The sequence below is a fragment of the Lytechinus variegatus genome, chromosome 13 (genome assembly GCF_018143015.1).
Source record: "Lytechinus variegatus isolate NC3 chromosome 13, Lvar_3.0, whole genome shotgun sequence".
NCBI classification, from domain to species: domain Eukaryota; kingdom Metazoa; phylum Echinodermata; class Echinoidea; order Temnopleuroida; family Toxopneustidae; genus Lytechinus; species Lytechinus variegatus.
Genome location: NC_054752.1, coordinates 32,234,369 through 32,254,974, shown reverse-complemented (window position 1 = coordinate 32,254,974; position 20,606 = coordinate 32,234,369). Strand labels below are relative to the sequence as shown.

Sequence of the window (20,606 nt, the reverse complement as noted above, 5' to 3'; positions counted from 1 at the left end):
TGTACCGTCCAAAATGTACCATTGCACGGCTTTAGGAGGTGACGTCACAATGCGATTTCATTGAGTAAAATGCGCGTACATCCCGCTGTCTAAATGCGCAATGCTGTCCAAGATCATGTGCGCTTGTGGGATTTGCTTTTCGCTTTCAATATTTTTGCTCCCTTTTCATAGATTACTGGAGGGGAAACTCATGTTTTTTTTCATATTTTCGCTAGATTCCGAGGCGTTGTACAACACAAATAGCGAATATTCTTATTCGTGCAATGGTGCAAGATTTCGCATTCGGTGAAAGAAATGCTCTATTCAACTCGGCTAACGCCTCGTTGAATAGAGCATCTTTCTTTCACCTCATGCGAAATCTCGCACCATCGCACTCATGCCTATTCGCTATTTGTATATTGATAATGATGTTAACCATGACTATAACATTGCAGTAGATATTTGATCTTGCATGATCATAAATATTGTTCAATTGGAATACTTTAGAGATAATTTTCTGTGGTATTAATAACTAATTGTATAAGCATGAACTGCTGAACAAAACAAACATGGACCTACACATACAGGGGTGGATCAAGGATTTTAACAGGGGGAGGGACTGGGGTATTTTTGTTCAGGAAAATCTGATAAGCAAAAAAGACAGACATTTCCCGATAAATATGTGCCTTTAAATTCTATACATTTCCAACTGTCTTATGACAAGTGAAATGTAGGTCTCCAACTATGCTTAATTACTCCCATATACAGGTTATCAAAGGTATACATATATGAGGGTAAAAAGTAGTGATTTAAAACATCAGCAATATTTGATGTACATGCACTGTACAAATTTCAACAGTGTTTAAAATCCGGGTGTTCTCAAACATTGGAGTCGATTCCGAGATTGGGGAATTCATTCAAACTGTTGTAGCACAAAAAATATACAAAGCTTCTCATGGAAAATTCACAGCGATTCGACAAAATTTGAAAAGCAGAAACATGATTTCACCAACGCTGATACCTTTCCATTGAAACACTGCATTTAAAATACACCTCCCTTTAAAGCCATTATTACCCAATGGAAGTGAGTTCACTTATCACATACATGTATACACTTTCCACACAATTATTTCTGCTTATAAATTCTCCCTTTAATGGAGAACTCTTGAATACATGAATATAATGTAAAGTTATACAGTACCACAGTTCAATGCAAAGCAGAATAATCAACAATAACTGCCAAATTATACCTGCTTTTTACTACCAGGATGAAAAATCCAACTTATTTTTTTCATTTGAGCAAGATCTATGAAAATATAATCTATGTATCATGAAATTTTATGTAATAAGTACAACTCATATTGTGTTTTCCTGATTTAAGTATAAAATTTACAATATTCATCTCATATGAGTATACCTCATGCATTTTGGACTTACCTAGGAAGGAATTACCCAATTTTCTACCATGTGAGTATAACTCGTGTGACTTTTGTTTTTAAAATGAGTGTGAAATTTTTGAAGTTTCTGCCAATATGAGTTGGACGCATGCAATATTCTACTCATATGAGCTATGGTCAGCCTTATATTTGACTGATCTGAGAGTGAATTATGATGAGCATTTCTGCTACAAGAATATGACTCAAACTTTTTTTCCCCATCTGAATATAAATATTTCCATTAACTATCCATGCATGTATGAGTACAGCTCATCCAATTTTCTACTCATTTTATTTTTTTTATTGATCTGAATATGAATTGTTATATGGGGGGGGGCTGCTTTCACAAAACAGTGTTTTACAAGGATGTACTAGATTCCAAGTAGTGTAAATTTATTATCATTATCTTGTCAACTGACCAAGCTCTCATTTTCTATATCCAGATACATTTGATAAGCTTAAAAAGTCTACTCGATATATTAAAGAATTGTCTACTTTTAGAGGTATACAATAAATAAGGCATATAATCATTTGTGAAACACAATTAATATTGCATTTTTTGCTTTTCTTTATTTACAAATTGCAAAGGTTATAATTTGAGCGATATTTACTGTTCACAATGAGCAATAGAAAGATATGGAAAGTTTTAGATACTCCTATTTTTTATATCGGACTTGAGCTCTTTTGACACTTTTTATTCCAGGAAGAAATTGATTACAACTTGGCAACACTTTTCCTCTGTCCTTGGCATAAATGTCAGCAAAGTGTTTAATAATAATAATAATAATAGAAAGTTCTTGTATAGCGCATATCACATAATGTCTCTATGAATAATGTCTCTATGCGCTTCCAAAGGACTTGATTTGCTCTGTAATGAGATGAGCATCCAGGCCAAGTTTCATGAGACCTATTATCAATGACAAATACTGAAATATAATGGCAAATTTGCTCTCGACGAATCAAATTTAGCAATATATACGTAGCTTATAATAATAGCCTGCATATTGCAATTGTTAACAAGATTTCACATTATTGTAGTCCCACATGTAGACTTTCATGTTCATTAATGGAGTATGACATCAAATGAAAACGATCACACTCAAGAAAAAGGGAATATTCTTCAATTTCTTGATAGACTACAACTAAATCAAAACAATTTCAAGGAAATATGGAAAATAAATGGCCACTTAATGCGAGTAAAGATGTAAACTGAGAATTTCCTGCAACTTTTGGTGAATTTTTGTTTTACCCCATGCTGGTAAACCTGAGTCGGCCGTTCATCAGTAGCATTTAAACATTTTTCAAAATAAACATAATGACTCAGGCCTTATTTATACCATGAAGCAGACAAGTTATTTTAATAATCACATTTCAATGGGGAATATAATTTTATTCTTTACAAACAAGTGGTCTTTCTTGGCTTAACTTTCTTTATTTACACATCATTCTATATTGACAATCTTTAAACTGTGTGCACCATAGAAAAGGATTCTTATCCTTCAATGGGTCATATATCAAATAGTATAATAAACAATTATTCATATACAATATCACACTTTTCTCTTCAATGATTCAGTTAAGAAATATATTGCTTCATGGAAATCAATAATAACAATTGGATAAAGATATAAAATGCCAAATGGTATATCAAATATTACATTTTGTTCCCTCCACACACCAGGGACTATCATAAAATATAGGGATTTTAACTTACATATTCCACAAAATATTTTGGTTTCCACAAATTTAAGTTTTATTGAAATACATATGTGCATATCAATGAGTGGTGTATGTGACTTTCAGCAAAAAATATATAATTTATTATTTTTTGTGACTTCAAAATTTACAGCATATATAGTTTTTAAGATGTGTTGTTATCAAAATTTCTCAATCATTTTGAGACAATTTCTTCCCCCCCCCAAAAAAAAACCCTGAACAATTATTAGATTAGTTACAGACTATCATGGAACAACACAATAATAGAACCTTTGACACAAGAGGATAACAATTGTGACTGAAATAAGAGATGAATAGAAGCAACCTGTTGGAACCGCAACTTCAATTTTATCGAGTCCAACATAATAATCCACCGGGGGGGGGGGGGGGGTGGGTAACAAAGATTGTGTGTGACTTCAAATCACACAACATATTAAATATCAAGCTTAAGCTAGACTGTAAGACATGCTTAGTATTTATGAACAAAAAATAACCTTGGAAGCTTAAGGACCTGTCACACCCTTCAATGCAAGCCTTGCAGGCGCAAAAAAGTTTTGAGCATGCTCAAAATTTTTCTGCGTGCAAATCAGACTTGCGTGCGCTGCTGCAGGCAACGGCGTGTGAGATACTGTCAAGCCGGGCGACCTGCGGCTGGCAAAAATAGTTACCCGCAAGTCACAAACAAGGCTTGCATGGAATGTGACAGAGCCATAAAAGAAGTAACCTTTTCCTTGGCTCCTCTGAAACAGAATTGTTCGCAATCATTCGGTTCAAAACACTAACCAGAGATTTGTTCATTTATTTTTGTGTAACAGACCTAATTTATATTTGTGTAAAAGACCTAATTCCACACACTTTCCTTGCTTGAGATACATGAGCTCTTTAGAGGTACTGATCTGAGTATAGAAGACGGCATGGAAATGACAAATATAATGGAGAAAGTATTTAGCAAGCATATATATACCCTGTGCACTCTTCCTATTGCAATGTACAAATCATTCGGGATATACTCCGCTGGTATATCTATTTCTACAAGAGATTGTTCCTTTAAAATGTACTTCAGCGTAACTATGATGTTTTTAACTAAGACTAATACAACTACAACTAATGCTTCGGTTTCTGCTATTTCTACAAACAAAGTCATATTGATACACCTAATGTTAATTTTAAAGTAACAAAATAAATAGCTGCACACTACTGTAGGTCTACTGGTCAAGGGCAGCAAAAGCCCATCAAATCTGTGCAGGATGGCTTCAATCTATGCTGTCAACATTTCATCTTGATTATTATCATCCTCTATACGGTAAATTCTTTATATAAATGCTAAGCAAAGAAGCAAAACTGTAGAGGGAGCCTTTCTGCTTCACAGGCCCGTCGATCTACGGTTGGCAAAAGACATCACCTCTCTTGAGTAAGTGAAGGCTATCATGTCTGGACTTCACTTATACTGACAGTGCTTTATGTTGACTATTTTCATCTTGGGGCTTGGTGCATGTGTACACGCTAAATCAACAAGCAAAACTATAGAGGGAGCCACATATCTATCTAGTGTCGGCAAAAGGCTACATCTCTCTAGAATTAATGAAACCTATCATCCTGAGCTCATTTATATTGATGATGCTGTAGATGTTGATATTTATTTTTTTATTCCATCCTTGCACTCGGTGGCCTGTTCTCTTTGAAGAAGCAAAACTGTAGAGGGCGCCACTCTACTACATACACACATCGCTCTCGGATCAGCAGACGGCTACATCACTCTTGAGAGGGTGAAGCCCATCAGGTCTGAGATGCATTTTGTGCTGCTGACAATGCTTCATCTCAACTATTTTTAACTCCTGTACCTTGTACAAACTATAGAGGGCGCCTGTCTCCCAAGAGGATGTAGGCAATTTTAACTGTACAGGATGGCAGCAGCTAAAATACCTCAGAAGAGCCGGACAGACTGATCTCTATGCATACACTCGCGGCAGCGATCCCTATCATAATTCCCTCTATATCCAGCCTCTCGAAGCAGGTGAGGGCGCTATATATCTCTGAGGAAGTAGGGCAACAGTCAGGTCTTGGGTTGTTGTTGGCAGAGTTGCCAGAGCTTCTCTGGTGTTACGCCAAGGATGAAGTCCCTGCAGAGTCCCCAGTCAAATCTATGAACAGCATCCCCGCAGTCTGGCTCCCCCGCTGGGCATCTATCAAAAATGTAAGCGTTGAAAGGATATATATATATATAGAGTCTATACATACTAAATGTGATGAAAATAATAAATATAAATATTCAAATCATTGAAGAAAAGTTGGACCGACTATGAAATATATGTATATATATATATATAAACAGACTATGCATGTGGATAAACTGAAACATTGAAATCCTCAACACCTGTAGGCTACAATTTCTTTCTAATTACTCTTCATAAACACAAATCTAAAGAGACATGGATATTGAGAAAATGAAATATTTGAAATAACGTCGACATTTCTTGATCATGCATCTCAAAAATACAGAAGAAGAAATTCATATGATCAATACAATTCCCAAATCAGGCTGGATGTGGAGAAAACAAAAATTAAACCAATGATTACAGAGTTCTCTAATTCATTTAGTCTTTGTACACAGAATGACCAGTTTTGGCGACAACATGCTAATGACTGAGAATAACTTTGTAGGACTTACGATGCAGCTTGGTCCCTGGGTGCGGTAATGATGAGGTGAAGAGCTTGAGATATTAACCATTCACCACAATCCACCTCACTATTGACTTCATCTGGTCCAGGGCCATACAACATGGCTGCCATTCTAAAATAAAATATGAAAGCCGAGATAGATTTCAGCTACTTGACTTAAAATAATTTTCTACAGGTATTTTATTATTTTGTATTTAAAGGATTATCGGTCACACATGCTTTAACTACACAGTCTGCTATCAACATGTGCAGAATACAAAGCAGAAGAAAATTCTGTAGGCAGAATTGTAAGCAAAAGAATTATAAGAAAAGAAAGGAGGAAGAAAGGGAGAAGAAATAAAAGAGGAAGAAAGAGATTTTTAAAAAATAAAGGAGGGGGGAAAAAATGAAAAAGAAAAAGGGTGGGACAGAAGAAGAATAAAAAGAAGCCGAACAAGAGAGGGAAACTTGAAATAAAAAGATAAAGAAAAATCGATCGAACAGTTCCATTTCAAAAAGCAAAATCACTCAATTCAAAACAGTCATTTATGTCTGAATAATTTTACAACCTCATCATTATTGTATGGCATACAACCATGACTTGGCACGAAACACATTTCCTTTAGAGTGTAACAAATTATTATCATAAAGAAGAGGAAATTCAAAAGAATAATGTCTATTTTTCTTTGAATGTCACATTAGGATCACGAGACATTTATCATGACTGACAGCTGAACTAGGAACACACATTAAATCTGATCTATTTCCCCCAGAAGGCATTCAGTTCAATGTTCATTGTAATTTTATCTCAATCATCAGATCGAGATGTCGTGTTCATACAAATTTCCCTCACGCGACAATTTTCCTGCAATTTTGCAAGTTTACTGAATTAATTCAGGAATAGAAGTTCATAAGATACATGAGAAGCACACTCTATCCATTTCATTTTAAGGCCACATAGATGCTGGAAAATCACAAAATGGAAATACCATGATCAAACTCCCCAAGTTGGCAAAACTCTATAGAGGTTTAAAATTTATTGTGAATGAAACAAATGTGGCTATTTCAAAACTTGACAACTATTATGACAGTGGAAGGTGACATTCGACACATTCGTTTACGTGTATAGCAGAGTTGCCAATTTGAACGATGAAAGTTTAAAACATCTGAGTATACAGAAATATGAATACAAACAAGGAAGAAACAAAAAAAATACAGTGAAACCTGTATATAGAGACCCCCCACAGGAAACAAGAAAATTAATCTTCATGGGTAGGGGAGTTACAAGAGAGTTTTCAAGAGAGTATCAATAAATAAGTCACTTTTTGTCATATAATTTGTAGAGATAGTAGGCTTCCCTTTTCCAGTAAATAGAACTGAATCATACTTTTGTGTATTCATCTTGTTAACTATCTTATCTTTTATTATTGTAATGTGCAGTTGAGTATATACAAATTGTGCAATATAAATGCCAAATTATTACTATTATTATAATCATTATTATTATAATTATTATTATAATTATTATTATTATTGTTATTATTATTATTATCATCACTATTATTATTATTAATTACTTTATCATTATTATTATTATTACTATCATTAGTATTATTATTATTAGTAGTAGTAGTACTAGTAGTAGTAGTAGAAGCAGTACTAGTAGCAGTAGTAGAAGAAGTAGTAGTAGTAGTAATAGTAGTAGTAGTAATAGTAGTAGAAGTAGAAGTAGTAGTGAGTAGAAGTAGTAGTAGCAGCAGCAGCAGTTCTTCAATAACAGATTCCAAGAATACATGTTTCAACTGTGAACATTTTTAAAGAGAAATTAAATATGTGGTCTTTAAAGACAGGTGGTCACAAGTGCAGGTTTGACTCCATCTTCTTGGGTGTCAAGGGAGTGAAAAGAGTATGCTAAGCCTCCTTTCTTCATTCATTTTTATTTGAAATAACGTTTAGCTGACTGCTACAAAATTCTTGTCTGAACGGGTCTCTATTCCGAGATAAGCCTTGCAGCTTCTCTAAGATCTAAATACACTCAAGGGATGCTAAATTATGCAAGTTTGAGCATCAAAGACCTATTATGCTCAGGTTGTAAATCTATATACACCTACATGTAAATGAAAAATCTTACTGTTTGCAAGAACCACCCAGAGACTTGATTGTTCAAGGGTGAAGAATGGGTATATAGGTACATGTATATATAGGCATGATTCGGGTAAGTTCGTGGGGGCTAGGGACAATTTGCCCAAAACTGTAAAGAAAATAAATAAATAGATAACCTTATATGTTACAAATGAGCTCCCAAAAGATACATTAAGACATTAAACTTGTATTTATAGGTAAAAATTTCCCCTGGCTACTACAATATCAGGGGCCCATTGCAGGAAGAGTTGCAATCAATCGCAACTTGCAACCAATCAACAGCGCCCATTTGTGACTTGCATTTAAATGCAACTCTTTCTGCAACGGACCCCAGATCATCAACTGCAGATCTTCAATGATGAATATCCTCATATTCACCTTAACGAAGCCGACTTCACAGGTGGCCTATCTTTGGGATTACTGCTAAGCATCTCTGTGAGTAGGCTATGAAGATTTCTTGATAACCAGACTGGAGGGGCGGTAACATTTCGGTCGGTAACTTCAGCTGGACTGAAGGAAGAGCCCATTCCTGACCCAAGGAGCTTGCACAGTGTGGTTGCTATAGCAAATACATCGTCACTTTCATTTGAACTTTGACCTGAACTTACCTGAAATGTAAAAATGGGGTTAGAACCAGGAAATTAAAGAAATTGTATGAGTTGTCAATCAATATAATACAAGAACAATAATACAAGAACAATATCAATTTGATCACAAAAGCGCATACGAGATTGGTTTGTGATACAACAAACGTGCTTATTCGATGATTGGCTCAAAAGCAATTTTTGTATTCTTTGTTAAGATTCTCTCACTGATCCCTGAAATGAGAAAGGATTCAGATTCACATGTGAGTTTCTGCACAAATCATTACTGATATGCCTCAGTATTTATCGTTTGTAATTTGCCATGTGTGACCGATTTGCAAAGCTGTTGGTTTCAAATTAGAGATGAGATTCCACTCTTGCCATGAGTATCAAATTTATAGTAAAAACATATTTAATAATTGTGAAATCTATCCCTGAAAACGAGTTTCGTTTTTTGTGGGACGCACTGTATAATAGTCAGGGGTGGCACCTAAAGAGATATATACGTTTGATAATTACAAAAGCACATCAAACAGTAATAAAAATAAAAGCCATTTACATAACGCGATCTATCAAGAAATACTTGATTCTGAGGCGCATTGTTTATTATTATCATTACCCCAGCTATAGCTCGAGCTGCCTTTCAGCGCTCAGTGCATTCAAGGAATTATTAATCCGGCCGGTTACCCCATTCACCTCACCTGGGTTGAGTGCAGCACAATATGGATAAATATCTTGCTGAAGGAAAGTATGCCATGGCTGGGATTTGAACCCATGACCCTCTGTTTCAAAGTCCGAAGACTAATCCACAGTATTGAACACATTAGCAAATTAATCCTTCAATTTCCACAGGTTTTCAGTATGCAGCAGGTTAAAGATTTTCAAATGCACATCTAATTATCAACAACAACAAAATCAACCAAATGCAAACAGAAGGTATCAGTACATTATAAGATTGGGAATGGCTTTATTTGTCCACCATTCAACTAAATCAAAGCAATTTCTTTAAATATACATAAAATATTAAGCATATTCTTTCAGAAAAATTTCAATCTTCACAAAACTGCTCATCTTCAAATAAGTAACTCTGTAAAATTGTATCTTTCTTCAAACTACCGTTGATCCATCAAACTACATTTTATCATAAATGGACACTTTCATTCGAGGAAGAGATAATTCAGTCGTAAAATTGGCAATAGACTACGTTATCAAACGCACAGCCTTTGTTTGTTACATTGCATGAATTTGAATCCTTTCTATGAGAGCAGAAATCTGGGATGAAAAATTAATTTCAGTTGGCAGATTTTCACCTGCTGCGTTCCAAATCAAATGTCAGCACAATAGTAGATCGCACAATGATTTGAGATTATGCTGATTAAAGACCTTCCTTCAGAGAGTATGAATGATAGAAAAGTGTGCATCTACACACTTTTCAACAATTTGCTTCCAAGAAGAATTGCGAAAATGAGATTTGTATCGGACTCGTACTTCTATTCATAACATTTCATGAACATAATTAAAGATCCCTTTCATTTTTCAGAAGGAATAATGAATGTAGTTTGAAGGTGAAGTGCTGTACATCTAGGTCATGTAATTTGCATTCATGAGAAGAGGAAGGAAAAGGAGGAAAAGGAAGAGGATGAGAAAAGGAAAGAAAAAATGAAGAAAAGAAAAAAGAAGAGGTACATGAGAAGAAGAAAAATAGAAAGGTAAAAAACAAAACCGAGAATAACAAGGTACAGCAGAAGAAGCAGCAGTAGAAGAAGAAAAAAGACCTAGAATATGCAAGCAAAGAAGAAAGAGGAGAATATTGAAAAAAAAGGAAATAAAATGCTTGCATTCTAGAGCATGCATTTGATCTTTATACCAACTCAAAGATACAAGGAACATATGAGGAAGAGGATGGGAGTAAGAAACCATAAACATCCTTAGTGTCAAACTGACTTCATGCACATCCTAGTATGATCATCAACACACAGTCTTACCCCTTGAGAAGCTGTGTTTGAGATTGGTACTTTCCCATCGCTCCCACCGAACCTTCGAGCATCCTCCAGACCTCCTAGAACAATCCTCATGTCCTCTGTCACAAAGACACACCCAGGATGTATGTTGCCATGGACCACACCCTCTCGATGCAGGTGCTCCACCGCCAGAAGGAGCTGGAGGAGGATGCGGACGACACCGGTGTCCGTGCAGGGCCTTGGCTCCTCCCCTCCATTACCCCTCCCTAAACTAAACAACTCCTGAAGGGTCATGACAAACGGGTACACCTTACAACGGAAAACATCTGTATCAGGATGGTGGAAGTCGATGTCCCTGTGTAATCTGGCTTCTCCTGAAGCATGGTGCAATGCTTCCTGAGTTCCTTGATGATATTCCCTGCTCCTTGGAACGTTCTCCTTGCTCCTTTTCAGGTTGTCCTGGAGCTTCACCTGGAGTTGCTGTTCAAACCTTCCCTCTCTAGGAAGAGCAACGTCTAAGTGATGGAAGGGTAGAAGTAGGTGTGATGTAGGTGGAATCCTCTCCTCTACGTCTCCATCAAAATCTTGATAATCAACCCTGCTTAATTTCATTACCTACATTCATTTTGGAGACAAGGAAAAACACAAAAAAGTAAAAAGAAGTCATTATTTCTATGAACCTGTCATATGAAGTGTTTGCAAACAGAATGCCATTACTCAAAAACAGTGATTTTAAGAAAAGCGATATTCAATACTTGTCTTTCCAGAAAGTCTATTCCTTAATAAAAAAAATGTAGATATTATTACATTAATAAATTGTATTTTTAGCAAACATGATTTCATGACTGAGAATTGAATAGACTACCTTGGCAGAAAATCAATACGTATGAATTTCCCAAACTCACTGTTTAATCAGTTCAGAACTTTTGTTTCTCAATCCTAAAACGAATTACACATCAATCACATTATTGCAGATCTCATAAATAGCATACATGTCGTCAACTTTCATTCTCTGTGCTCAAAGGATGAATTTCAAGTTTTTAAAGCTATATATATATATATATATGCTTATGTTTTGTTCCATTTATACCAATAGCAATATTTGATGCCTATCTGATTTTCAATACTTTTATTTGAAAATAATAAAAAAAACATCAATTGCAAATCATTATGATACTGTGACAAACTGGGCAATTAAATCCATATTAATCACTTACCTTCAATATGCACAATCTGTTATTAATCATACACTTGAAGTGTGAAAGTCTATTGCTATCAGAATCAGAAGTTGGTCTCAATTTCTCTAAAATTGTCACAGTGTGAGTGCAGTCTGACCGTTCTTCATCAGTCAATTGGGTTGAATACTGCCCTCTTGAGTTCAAGTGCTGATCATCCTCACACATTGCTTGCAAGACCCTTTTAATGTTTTCAGTTCTGTTCTTAGAGGGAAGGGGTATACCTCCAACCTTTGTGACAGAGCTAGCAATGTTTCCACTTTGGAAGGTCACTCGAGGGAAGCTAGAATTAAGAGAGCGCCAGCACTCCGCGGCAAAAGCCGTGCTAAGGGTCTTTTGCATGTCCGAAGATCTTCCAAAGGATAAGTTTTCCTGGTCACGTATCTCTTTTGATGTTACATGATCAGGACAACTCCCATAATCATAAGTCAACGATGAATCAGACAACGGTGACAAAGATGATGAACTGGTTGACTGGTTAGAAGGACTACTCGTACTTGAATATTCACTTTCATGTTGAGGTAATAGATCTGGGTTTCTGTTTGGTATGCTTTGTCCAATTCTTCTGTAGACAGGATGTTCAGAAGAGCCACTGTTCTCCTTCGAGACGATGCCACAGTTGTCTCTCCTGCCTGATGACGCTGCAAGTGCATGCAGTCTTTGATTATCATTCACCAACTTCAAACATAACTGTTCTAGTCTTGACCTCCTCCCAAAATTTGAGTCCAACTGCCTGGCCAGGGCTTGGACCAGGTCCGAATCTGACGATGTTTGCAACGATTCCTCAGAGCTGGTGTCCGCAGCCAAAGCTGCATCCAGCACCGACTCTAACCTATTCAGTCTCTCCCCCATCACATGATTCTGTTCTTTTAGAGTCAGTTTATCCTCTATTAGCTTCTCAATAACATAATGCAACTGTCTGACTTCAGACTCTTGTGCCTCACTAGGAGAGTCATGAATATTCCTTTCAACATTCTGCAAATTGTTCTTTCCAAGTGTCCTTTGTCTTCCATATCCTGTGGCATCTGAACCCAAATCTTGTGTCGGTCTTTGATGCTGTGATCTATGGCCGTTGGGTTGATCAGAAAATGCATAACTTCCCTGAGAGTTTTGCTCATAGTCTTTGTGGCCACTCAGAACATCGGGATTCCACTGTACATGGCTATTGTGTCTTTTATACCCACTTTTTGCCATTGCACTTCCAGCATTTGCTAAAATTCCTGTATGCTGTCTGTGTTCATCACCAAGTTTCTTTGACCTTGGTGTTTCTGGACTCAACCGACGGGTTATGTCTCTTCCGTTCCTAACGGTTGATGAAGGGATGTTATATTCAGAACTGATATCTCTCCTATAATAGCCTGGAACTGAATGCTCATGATGCCCATTTGTTCTGTAGCTAAAGCCATTTCCAGAGGACTCCTGAAACTCCCGATGACCATCTCTCTGCGATGGTAAATCACGGTATTGCACTACGGGTGTGGTCTCCAAGCGTTGCCTATGCAATGGAGGACTCCATCTTTTGCCATGATCCAGAACTCCTGGAAAGTCATCATAGCCATCTACATAAACAACTTTCCTCGTGCTCTCCCGTTTTGTCTCAGGGTCTGATCCACGACGCAATGGCCTTGAGGCGTCTTCCGGATAGAGATGCGGACTTCTCAGGTGGGGAATATTTTGATGGTTACATGGTGGAGACATTCTGCCAACTTTGTCCAACTGTTGAGCTGAATAACTTCTGGTCACCTCCCCATCTCTCCTAAAAAAAAAAAAAAAAAAAGGATGATTAGGGAAGTATTGTTGACATTGGTACCTTCAAATTCATTACTTTGATTGGCAGATAAGAAGATGACATTTGCTCCTGCGACATTTGTTCCAGTTTCAATGTTTCAAAGGGCATGGGGTTAGTCTCTGAGTTTGCCTCTGGATAATGTAAAGATTAGAGTTTATTCAGTTTTGGAGGTTAAGTTTAATGCTTGGCTTAACATAAAGTTGTCCCATCAGAGCAATTGTCGCTGGAGCAAATGTCATGAGAATGATGCTTATGATTAAAGTTTCTTTTGCAGCAATTTATCGAATAACCTACCTTCAGTATTGCAATAATATGATGGTAATTACAAAAAATGAATAGCATTAGCTTATGTTATATTTTTTTAGGATTGCATCAATTTTAATTGAATTGTTACTAAATCATATATGTAAATATGTGCTAAAAATATATCACATAATATTTTTTAATCATATATATACTGGTAATGATATATGACGTTGTTTTAATATATTTTTAAAAATTACATAAACTGGTATATGACATTGTGATTGAGAGTTACAATAGGACTATTTCTCAATTCTTTCATGTCGACCTAAATAAATAAACAGCTTCAAAATCAATCCCTACTTCCTGTTGATAACAAGAGATTTTCAGTCAATTTCATATTTTGCAATTAGTAGCAAGGTTTATTATCGATGTTGCAACTTAAATCATCTCTTGATCGATTACATTTTCTTTAAATGCCCCCAAAATTTTGTTATCATCATGAAAATCTTGAGGCTCACATTTTTGCACAAATTATCAAAATCATCCATAAAATAAATTGGGAAATCAATTATGAAATAAATCACAACTTTACAAACGGCTTAATGAATATGCCCTCTAGATCTGCCCCTGTTCTGTACCTGATTGCCATGACTTGGTGTAAGGGTGGCTTAGCTAATTTCCGCTGAAGACTAGTCCACTCCTCATCGTTCTCGTAGAATGGTGAGTCGTCGCTCTCGCTTGCTACTTTAGGCTCTCTCCAGGTGGTTTCAACAGCGCTAGAGCTGCGATGGGCCGAGGGCAATGACGCGCTCCGACAGACAGCTAGGAAACAAAATTACAAAAATAAATTGTTTTTCCTTATTGCTATTTTCCCTTTCTTCTATTCACATTATTAACCCTCCAGAGTAGATTTGGGCTTTATAAACTAACCTTATCATTATCAAAGTTATTCTTAAAGATTATAGAACTAGGAGGAGCTACTTTAAGACACTTATCAGTTTTGGGACATTTCTCTTCTCAGATCTTAAATTCACCACCTATTCATGCATATAAACCTCTTTTATCTCCAACATAGACACACAAAAAATGTGCACAAAGTTCATTTCAACAAAGCACTAAAAAATCTTAATATTCTGAAACCTATGAAAACTCTTCTCTTAGCCTACCAAACTGCATTCAGTAGCTTTTAACAGTAGCTTATAACCTGTCAATGATGATATGAGTATTATGAAACACAGCGGAGTAGATGAGCATACACCCAACAATGAAAATTTCCCAAATTGTTGCCAATTTGAAGATAAATCTCTACATCGTTCTTGTCTGAATGATAAAACATGTTCATATCTACTCTAGATTGGGGGGTATATTCACCTGGTCCTACAAAGAATTGAAATTGATCTGATAAAATATAACGATGGAAAGCCAGCAGCATTTTTGTTCAAAATATTTTTAAGATATGATGTAAATATTCATCCATTAATTTTGTGGGGCACAGTACAGCATTCTCCTCTTGTTTACAAAGGACATTGTGCAAATTTCCTGTACATAGGACAGATTATGACAATGATGGATTTCCAGGTAGTTGAGAATGATGTGGGCTCTGTCTTACAAAGAGTTCCAATTAATCCAATCAATAATTGTAACTCTATGGAAATCCATCAGTGTCATAATTTTTTCTGCAGGAAATTTGACCAATTTCCTTTGTAAACACACTGAATTTTCAAGGAAACAATGTATGAATATACATCATAGCTAGAAAATATTTTGAACAAACATGCATAATAGATGTTGACGTTGTTGGCCATCCATAGTTGCGATTGATCAAATCAATGACATCTCTTTGTAAGACGGGGCCCAGCTGACCAATCATATCTTTTTGTAAGACAGGACCATGGTCTACAGGTAGTTAGTCCACATGTACTTGGACTACTCAGATAGTCTAGTACCACATGGGCAAAACCCAATTGGTCTTCTCATAAGTCTATAAAGTCCAGTTGGTCCAATTCTATTTCATCTACTTATTATTTTTTACTTTGCCGAGTGAAAATTTGATTCATACACCAATCATCTAAACATATAGGCTATTGAAGTGATGTTGACCAAGTGTGAATTGGGCAAAAGGATACCATTGCCTTCTAAACTATGAATTAGACAAAGCTTAATGACATTCAGACAAAATTGATAGCAGACAATCTGTACCAGCCGCACAGAAACAATGTTAGTGCTAACAGAGCACAAACACATCTTTCGACTTGTGATGTCAAACGTTGATTGAGGATGTACATATCGCGTTGTTATGACCCAAGGCATCGCTATGACATTACTAGTTGTAACAGGGCCCCTATTAGCGAATTGTTCGTGCCAACAAAAGTTCTGTGTGGCCGGTACAGGTTGTTAATGAGATTAAATAATAATGTGGGATAAGAACAAATGGAATGGTTCTGCCTAGTCTTGGCCGATTGAAAATCAAATCAGATTCAATGCTTTGAATGTGCTCGGATGTTGACTCAACTCAAATTCAAAGCATTGAATCTGATTTGAGTCAGCTTCCGAACACCTTTTACAACAGATAATGAGTCAATTACATGAATTCTACAAACGTGACATTTCTAACACATTTAATGTAGCCAGCCAACCTTTTTTTCTTTCCTTCTCAGTCTCTCTCTCTCACTTTCTCTCTCTCTCTTTCCTCCTCATATCCTATTTTTCAACCTTGGAAAAGTATTTATATTATGCACAGGAAAAGAGGGTTTAAGAGGTCAAAAAAGACATGGCAAAGTGCTGCTTGTGTAAACTAAAAACACATACCCTAAAAAAAATTAAGTAAATATGATGAGTCTCAACTCGATACAAACTGAGGTAATAAATGTCACAAGTACCTTCATGTATCTTCCTAAATTACCTTTATGGTTAGTCTCCGGTGCCAGGAGTTTCACGACTGGCCAATATTATTCACTACATTAAAGAACATACTACTTTCTTCTAATTCTATTCACCTTTATGATTAGTCTCTGGTGCCAGGAGTTTATTGATGGATCTGTGCTGTTCTGCCTCTGCTACCTGTTGGGCTGTTTTGCCAATATTATTCAAGAAAGTTCTGTTCGCTCCCCATTCAATAAGTAGAGTGCAGAGACGTCCCGAGCCCCGGTATGCTGCCAGGTGCAGCGCAGTGTCACCGTTTTGGTTCTGGGCATTGACATTCGCCCCCCTGTAAGGAAATGGAATGATCCAGCTCATTAAGACTAGTACTTGCATGCTACCAGGGTACAGAATTGCCACCAATTATGAACACATTTCTGTTTCAGTTGATAAGTGCTTCTCATTTGAACATACATACAGATTCAACATGTACATGTATCTGTTAACAATGATGCATGCTGAAATACGCATATGTTATACATGTTTGCAGGATGAAATGTAGAGATAGAGTGTATCCTACTTTTTAAGTTCTGATCGGGATAAAAAGACATAAAAAGTCTGAAAAGAAAGTGAGATGCGAAAATTCTCTTGAGTTACCATTCCCTTAATTGATGTCCTATGCATGTCTTTTTCCATATAATCATGTTATTTGCAAATGTAATCATGTATGTTGCATATTGTTTGCATATCATGCTCTATGCATCTCATATAAAATGCAAACAAAAAAACATATACATGTATCTTTAAATCTGAACCTCTGAAAAAAGAAAGGACAATCAATTTTCGGCTCAAGTCCGAAAAAATGAGATACCCGTATTGGCCGTATAAAAGTTTCTTATGAGTGACAAACAAAATGAGATTTCTGACCTATAGAATGACTGACCAATCCCTTACTGTGATAATAGTAGCTGGACGGTTGTAAGATGTTTCCTGTCAGCAGCGGCTAGGAGAGGGGTCATTCCAAACTTGACCGGGATCTCGATATCAGCTCCATTTTCGAGCAGCAGGGTCACGATCTCATCATGACCACTTCACAAAGAAAGAGAAAGGGTGAGAAAACAATCATTTTTTTAAAATTCATTTTGTATTTTGTTTATACATGATCATGAAGGCTCATGCGGTCTAATGGTTAGAGCATTAATCTCAAGGTTGTGAGTTTGAATCCCCACTTTGCCATTTTCTCCACTTTGATAAAAAGGCCTGAGAGTAATATCTGTCGTCTATAAGGTCAGCCACTGTGACTGATTAACCTCGACATAAATGGTTCCTATAGTTTGCTATCAATACCAGCTTAGACTGCAGGCACAGACCCTCATTGAAACTTTGATCAACAAGTGTGCCTCCACACAAAGACTAGCACATACAAAACTTGCAGTACACAAGGCACGACTGGGCTGCACATTCAGACCCTTAATTCGAGTGAAGGGTTTGCCCAGCAGACTAATACCAACTCGGCTTTACCTGCAAAAAGCTGCTTTGCAGCTGAAAAGTTTTATTAATCACAAACTATTTCCTTCTACAGTAGCTCAGCTTGTCTTCAATATTTTTTCATCCATACAAAAAGATTTTTGAGATCACCTTTTCAAACCATGATTACATTCAATCAACTTCTTTGTTAGCTATGAAGCAAATATGAAATGCTATTAAAAAGTGTGCATTTTAAAAGGCGATTCTACAGAAACAAAAACATAAACTGACTGAATGCAAGAGAGGTCTCAATCACTGTTCTACCTAAAGCCTTTTTAGGTGTAGATAATTGCATACACTCCAAATTTGACCTTTACTTCCTGGGTCAAACTCACAGATAAGCAATGCATGGTGGGTGGGCTTGAAAAGCTGGTAAAATAGCGAAATTCAACGTTGTCTGGAAATAACGGTGTGTTGTGATTTACAATTTTTATTGCATATCTAGCCTAAAATTTTTGAATGGATGCATCCTTGAATTTGCATCAAAATAAACTGTCATCTCTTAGTGTACGCATGACCTTCTAACCTATGACCTACCCATTTGCAGCCCAGAAGAGCGGAGTTCCTTTCTTCTCACTATCCCTGCAGTTGATATCGGTCCGTCCCCCATGCACGATCCGACGAACCTGAGTTAGGTTACCGGCCTTTGCGGCCTCTATTAAGGTTGCCATGGCGACCAGGTGACATCAGCTGTCAATGGAATGTTGTTACTCCCTTCATCCTCTCAGTTGACGCCAACTCCATTCTGAAAGAAACATTTTTTTAAAAATCAAAGAATATGTAAAAAATGGCTGTATCAACTCAAAGCAAATTCAGCTTCATCTATAATTTGCAATTAAATGCAAAAATGAAAATTAAATTAGATGCAACTTGAATGGGATACTTTTGCCAATCAGAAGCTTGCATCAAGAAACTGCATTTGATTTTAAAGAAATTTGAGCAATGACCCACAGTCAAGTAGTTTGGAAAGCATGGGAAAGCTTCCATTTCATTAATTCCCAATGATTTTCATCAAGCAATGTTCTTCTCCAAATTGAACACAATTTTCTCTCAAAATGAAACCAATGAATTTCAACGTTCTCCAGACTAGCTCAATAAATACCTTGATAAATGCAGAACATAAGACATGTACATGTCACTGCTCAGTGCATCTAAATCTGAAATCCTGTAAAAGCAGATATTTCTAATCAGAATATTAATTCTTCAAGACAACCCTCGGATTTCATTATCTAGTATACACACTGTGCACGCTCGGTTTATTAATTTACATACCCATGAAAATTGAGGATTAAGCACATATTTTCTGGAAAAAAAATGATTGAATATTATAATTCTAAAAATAATCTCAAAATGCACCAAATACTTTTTTTTTCTTTTCAAAAGAAATAATATTAGACTAAAAAAGGGAGAAAAAATATTTTACCAAATAAAGTCAATTTCTGTAATATTCTCTGCCCTATTTTCCCATTCATTTCTCAGCAAACCAATCCCATGAAAGGGATGAATTTGCGTCATCAATTCAACGAATGAAAAAAGGGGGTTTTTATGCGTATCTCTGACAATAATAAGTTATTTACACAAAGGAAGAATAAAAATGCAGAACAAATTAGCAAAGCCACTATTTGCCTTAGGTTACCTCACGCTAGAGCTGTGTTAACACGCAAGGTTCCTTACAGATCAACATAGATTTTTTATTGGAAACAGAGTTTATTTCTGCAACATCCCAATTGTGTTAATAATTGATATTTCCTTAATATTTAGGTTGTCTGTTACTAATTTGAATACTTTTAAAATAATGTTATATTATTTTTACATTATTAACTAAAAACATAGATATCAACAAAAATATGTTCCTAGAAGCATTCCATCAACTTTTTTTTATCCAACTCTCCTTGGTTTGATCGGCCATTTAAAGTGCAGGTTTTTGACTGTTACTATGGTAACTGTCAGATAATGATAACATGAAGTCATCAGTTTGCGGACAACCATTATGAAAAGGTCCCAAGTCATAAGATCAGATTCTGACAGAAACTGTCTCAAGATGATTTGGATTGAGGAAATGTTATTTAGAATTAGCCTAAAAGTTATTGGATTAGATTAGATTATTGGAATCACTATCATCAGATATCAAGACTTTTTGCCACAAGTTCCTGTTCCAAGCACTGTCTAGAAAATGAATATACATGTAGCTCCTATTCATAAATGGCCTCTAAAAAAGTTTTCCCCCTAAAATGATAACATTCATTTAATTTCTAATGACACTGCATGAACACAACCATTTTAACAAAATGTATTATTGGTTATTCTCCATGGAGACTGGCATAATAAACACTCATTGAGTTAAGATTAAGAAGCAAACATTTCTGATTTATTTCATCAGACTTCCTCAATCTAGTCTGGGTCCAGACTCCCCAATAATCTAATGTCTCGGTCACATACGGTATAATAATATACATGTAGGGTATTTATATTGC

The 20,606-nt window shown here is 36.1% G+C and overlaps 1 protein-coding gene across 4 annotated transcripts in view; it reads right to left on the bottom strand.

The window, feature by feature from the left end:
* Positions 1–4,235: 4,235 nt before the first annotated feature.
* LOC121426467 overlaps positions 4,236–20,606 on the bottom strand; it is a 51,552-nt gene continuing 35,181 nt past the window's right edge. For all 4 annotated transcript variants that reach the window (XM_041622785.1, XM_041622786.1, XM_041622787.1 and 1 more), the window contains 9 exons: positions 18,670–18,877; positions 17,560–17,694; positions 16,743–16,954; positions 14,385–14,568; positions 11,694–13,467; positions 10,501–11,091; positions 8,310–8,539; positions 5,800–5,922; positions 4,236–5,314 (listed from right to left, as the gene is read on the bottom strand). In XM_041622785.1, coding sequence (XP_041478719.1) covers positions 5,185–5,314; positions 5,800–5,922; positions 8,310–8,539; positions 10,501–11,091; positions 11,694–13,467; positions 14,385–14,568; positions 16,743–16,954; positions 17,560–17,694; positions 18,670–18,803 — 3,513 coding nt within the window. In that variant the 5' untranslated portion in view covers positions 18,804–18,877 and the 3' untranslated portion in view covers positions 4,236–5,184. The remainder of the gene's footprint in view (positions 5,315–5,799; positions 5,923–8,309; positions 8,540–10,500; positions 11,092–11,693; positions 13,468–14,384; positions 14,569–16,742; positions 16,955–17,559; positions 17,695–18,669; positions 18,878–20,606) is intronic.